Below are 4586 nucleotides of genomic sequence, written 5' to 3' on the forward strand. Positions count from 1 at the left end.
GACCCGCTAACCCAGTTCTCTCCACAGAGGGCAGGTCCCAGCATGACCCCGAGATGGGCTCCTGAGGAAGACAAACGAAACCACCAAACGCTTCCAAGAGGCAAAACTTTCCCCTGGCTTTGGAAAGGAGCAGCCGAGTTCCCCTTCCTCAGCGCGCCCGCCAGCCACCATGGTGCAGGAAAGCCTGACACTCCGTGAGTCTGGGAGAGTGTCTGGAAGAACTTGGACCTCTAATGAGGCCCTTTGCGCCCCTGTTGCACATCGCGGGTCCCAGCGGCGGCAGCCCAGGTCCCCAAGGCAGGCTGTGCTGAGGCAGATGGAAGAGGTTATATATCTGGAGAACAACAATAGAGCGCAGGATCTGAGGCAACGCTGGACCAGACAAGACACGTACCAGGAGCTCCTTATGTTCCTGTCTCCCTGTAAGTCAGTCTGTACCGCTGAGGAGGAGAGCAACAGGCCACGCTACTCCTCTTTTGCACCATATTAGATTTACACCAGCTGCATTCTTCACCAATATCAATTCAGCCCAAAAGCTCACCCAGCTGTAGCTGTATTAATCTGAAGTGTGTTGGGAAGATCATCCTACAGGGTTAGCATTATATATAGAGTAAGGGATGGGGACGAATCCTTGCAATTTAATTTAGTAGGTCTCAAACTTCCTGAGAAAACAAATCCCGTTTCATAGCCTTTGTAACGCTGTGCCAAAATAAGGCACTGAGGCTGAGGACAGGTTTCTGAATATGATTGTACGTGTATAGATTTAACGAGACCATCAAGAGACCGCAATGACTATTGAAAACATAAATTGTAAGGCATCACTAGCTCTTGTCGTTGGAGGGGATGGTGGTGAAGTACCGGTAAACGACAAAAATTTTGTCACTCAGTTGGCAGTATTGACAAAGCCTAATAGGTTGCATGATAATGTTGCTCTTAAGAATTCAGGGCCAGATGTTTAAAGATATTCTGATGTCTAAAGAGGAAGAGAGATACTTGGGTTTTTTCACTTGGTCCCCAACTCCTATTGGAACCCATAGGCATTAGGTGCATAGGTGATTTTAAAGAGCTCCGTAGGTGCATATTTGCTTACTGCAGTGCCTAAACCTTTTCCACATTCTGGCTCATACAGATGCTAAATATAGACTCAAGGAATTCTAGAAGTGGAAGGGACCTGGAGGGGCTCATCAAATCCAGTTCTCTGCACCCAGAGCAGGACCAAGTACCATCTAAATCATCCCTGATAGATGCCTATCCAACCTACTCTTAAATATCTCCAATGAGGGAGATTCCACAACCTCTCTAAGCTATTTATGATAGCGTTTACCCAACTTGACAAGTAGAATTTTTTCCTAAAGTCCAACCTAAGCCTCTCTTGCTGAAATTTAAGCCCATTGCTTCTTGTCCTAGCCTCAGAGGCTAAGGAGAATATTTTTTCTCCCTCCTGCTTATAATACCCTTTTAGGTATTTGAAAGCTGCTACCATGACTGATGTATGACCCATTATATTTTATAAAGGGCAGATTTTCAAAAGTGATGTACATGAGGTCAGGTTTACAAAGATGCTGAAAATGCAGATAGGCCACTACAGGGATTCAAACACACATTCAAGTGAATTAGAAGCCTTACACCCATTAATGTCCAACATGATTTGTGTATCTTTGAAAAATCTCCCGCAAAGTGATCAGATATTGATGGGATGGGATCAATAAATAGATACTATGGAGTGAATAATGTCTATCTTCCGTTGGTGACCAAATGGAAAAATGCAAAATACTTTCAACTTGACTTGACCCCAAATGGATTTTTTCCCACGGAAACAAAAAGCTACATTATATTTCAGGATCAACTCAATATTTTGTTGAATCCAACATGAATTTTGGGGATGTTTCATTTTAGGATTGCTTTTGTTTTGTTTTGCTTTGTTTTGTTGGGTGCTTTAAATAAATATAGCTACATTTCTAAATGCAACATCATTTTGAAACATAAAACATTTGCTTCAAAAATGGGAAAATCATACATTTAGATTTTTTGGTCTCTTTTAAAAATTGGAAACAATTCACTGAATTTGACCCTCATTCATGAATAATTTCTGTCTACCTTACCTGCATTTTTCAGTGCAGAAGATATTCCTCCAAAAACAGTCAACCAACTCTGTGTTGTAAATATGAAGAGACCACTGGGACATCATTTGATATCAAATAACCATGTTTATTTATTATACACAAACCTACATAATCTATTTACATGGCTTCTCCATCAGGTGTCTTCTTCAATAGTAGACAGGCAGTCTCACTAGAGGGATGGCTCTGAAACTATTTAATGGGGATCCTACATGATCTCTGTAACCATTTCCTCTCCCTTCTAGGAATAAACATGAGAGAGATGGTGACCCCGAATCACACAATGGTGACTGAGTTCATCCTTCTAGGACTCTCCTCCAACCCACAGACACAAATGATCCTCTTTGTGGTCTTCCTACCCATCTACCTGCTGACCTTGGCTGGGAACATCCTTATTATGGTCACCGTTGTCTATGATCGGCGCCTTCACACGCCCATGTACTTCTTCCTCACCAACCTCTCCTTGATTGACGTGTGCCATGCCTCGGTCACTGTGCCCAAGATGCTGTTCGACTTCCTCTTGAAAGAGAAGACCATCTCCTTTGGGGGTTGCGTGGCACAGATGATATTTCTCCACCTCTTTGCCTGCACAGAGATCTTCCTTCTCACTGTCATGGCCTACGACCGCTACGTGGCCATCTGTAAACCAATGCACTACCTCAGCATCATGAACCACAAGGTCTGCGCGCTGCTGGCCGGTGCTGCATGGCTGGGAGGGACCGTGCACTCCTTATCTCTGACAGGCATGACCATCAATCTGCCGTATTGTGGGCCCCGGGAGATAGACAACTTCTTCTGCGATGTGCCACTGTTCATCAGGCTGGCCTGCACTGACACCTACATCATCGAAGTGCTCATCATCTCCAACTCAGGGCTCATCTCTGTGGTCTGCTTCATGGTGCTGGTGGGTTCTTACGGTGTCATTCTAGTCTCCTTGAGAAACCGCTTCTCCAAGGGGAGGCACAAAGCCCTTTCCACCTGTGCTGCCCACCTGACGGTGGTGACGCTCTTCCTGGGTCACTGCATCTTCACTTACTCCCGCCCTTCCATCAGCTTCTCTGAGGACAAGGTTTTGTCGGTTTTCTTCACAGCTATCACCCCCTTTCTCAACCCCATCATCTACTCCCTGAGGAACGAGGACATAAAACAGGCGCTCAGAAAGCTCATGGGGAGAAAGGTGGATGCGGAAGAGAAATAGAACCCGGATCTCAGGAAGGGATGTGTTCCAGGGGATGCTCCCAGATTTCCAGCACCATCCCCAATAGGGCTGCATGTATCAGAAGTGACGATGGTTTTTCCTTGGCCCTTGGCTCACAACCTTTTGCAGGATTCATCAGCCAGGACTAACTGAAAGTGTTTTTCTCCCATAAATGTATCCTGTAAAAATAGGTCAAAAAGGGAGCTATGTCAGGGCTTTTTCAAAGGTCTGATTGATTGATTGATTGATTGATTGATGGATGAATTAATGGATTGGAAATTTTCAGTAATATGAAAATATCCATTTTGTTTCAATTTTTAAAGTAGATTTTTATTTCACTTTCAGGTTTTCCATAGGAGGTCTAGTTCTCTTTCTCTTTTCTAATTCCCCTTTTTGCTTCCTCCCTACCCTTGGGGAAAGTAGAAAAGCATGGAAAAGGCAGGTGACTCCACTATCCCCTTTGGGCCCCTCGGAACCAGGGCCCTGAATCCCACCAGGTTCCCAACCTGAGACCTCAGAAGCATCGCCCGTTAATGGAGATTTGGCCTCGATTTGTAGTTGGCTCAGAGACTCCAGGGGCCAGGCCCTCAGATGGGGTAAGGAAGGGCAGGGCCATGGAGCTGGGAGGGCCCAATCCCCAGGTCCACGGGGCCCCAGATTCTGACCTTGCTCCCCATGGCCTGATTCTTTGGAAATTCCTTCGGGTGTAGCGCAGCTGTTTCCCCCGGCCCTGCACGCTGGTGTCAATCAGAAGTAACACCATCAGGATCAGAGGAGCTGTGTGGATCTCTGCCAGCCAATATCCTAAGCCCTGCTTTGGAAGGGGGGTTGGGATGTTGATGCCTCTCTGGCTTCTGCTGCCCTGTGACACAAGCCAGAGAATTCCGCAATGGTGTGAAATAGCAGAGGAACTGGGTCAGAGGTTGGGCTGGAGGCCTCTGAGTCCAGCAGAGATTTCTCCTGGGTTTGTGTCCCCTTGTTCCCCGCCCCCCTGCTCTGTGCGCACAGGGCCGTGTTTGTGCAGCAGGGTGGGGATGGTGTGTGTGTGTGTGTGTGTGTGTGTGTGTGTGTGTGTGTGTGTGTGTGTGTGGAAAATGACATGACATGACATGAAATGTCAATGAATGGCTGATAGGGTTTGATTTGTTATGGCTAATATTCTGTACTTACTGGAGAGCTACTGTTGTATGGACATAGTTTACCCTGTTGTTTCAGTAGCTCCAAATAAAATATCTAGACCATAGTGGCCGATGAAACCATGAGATGTG

General features: G+C 46.1%; 1 protein-coding gene across 1 annotated transcript; it reads left to right on the forward strand.

Annotated features, from left to right (window-relative positions):
* Positions 1-2310: 2310 nt before the first annotated feature.
* LOC149521111 (olfactory receptor 4E1-like) lies at positions 2311-3473 on the forward strand. The gene has a single exon (XM_089774303.1). It carries the CDS (start codon positions 2320-2322, stop codon positions 3316-3318), a length of 999 nt encoding a protein of 332 aa, XP_089630429.1. The 5' UTR covers positions 2311-2319; the 3' UTR covers positions 3319-3473.
* Positions 3474-4586: the final 1113 nt, after the last annotated feature.

This window comes from Pelodiscus sinensis, chromosome 30, assembly GCF_052426305.1.
Source record: "Pelodiscus sinensis isolate ZL-2025 chromosome 30, ASM5242630v1, whole genome shotgun sequence".
NCBI classification, from domain to species: Eukaryota; Metazoa; Chordata; order Testudines; family Trionychidae; genus Pelodiscus; species Pelodiscus sinensis.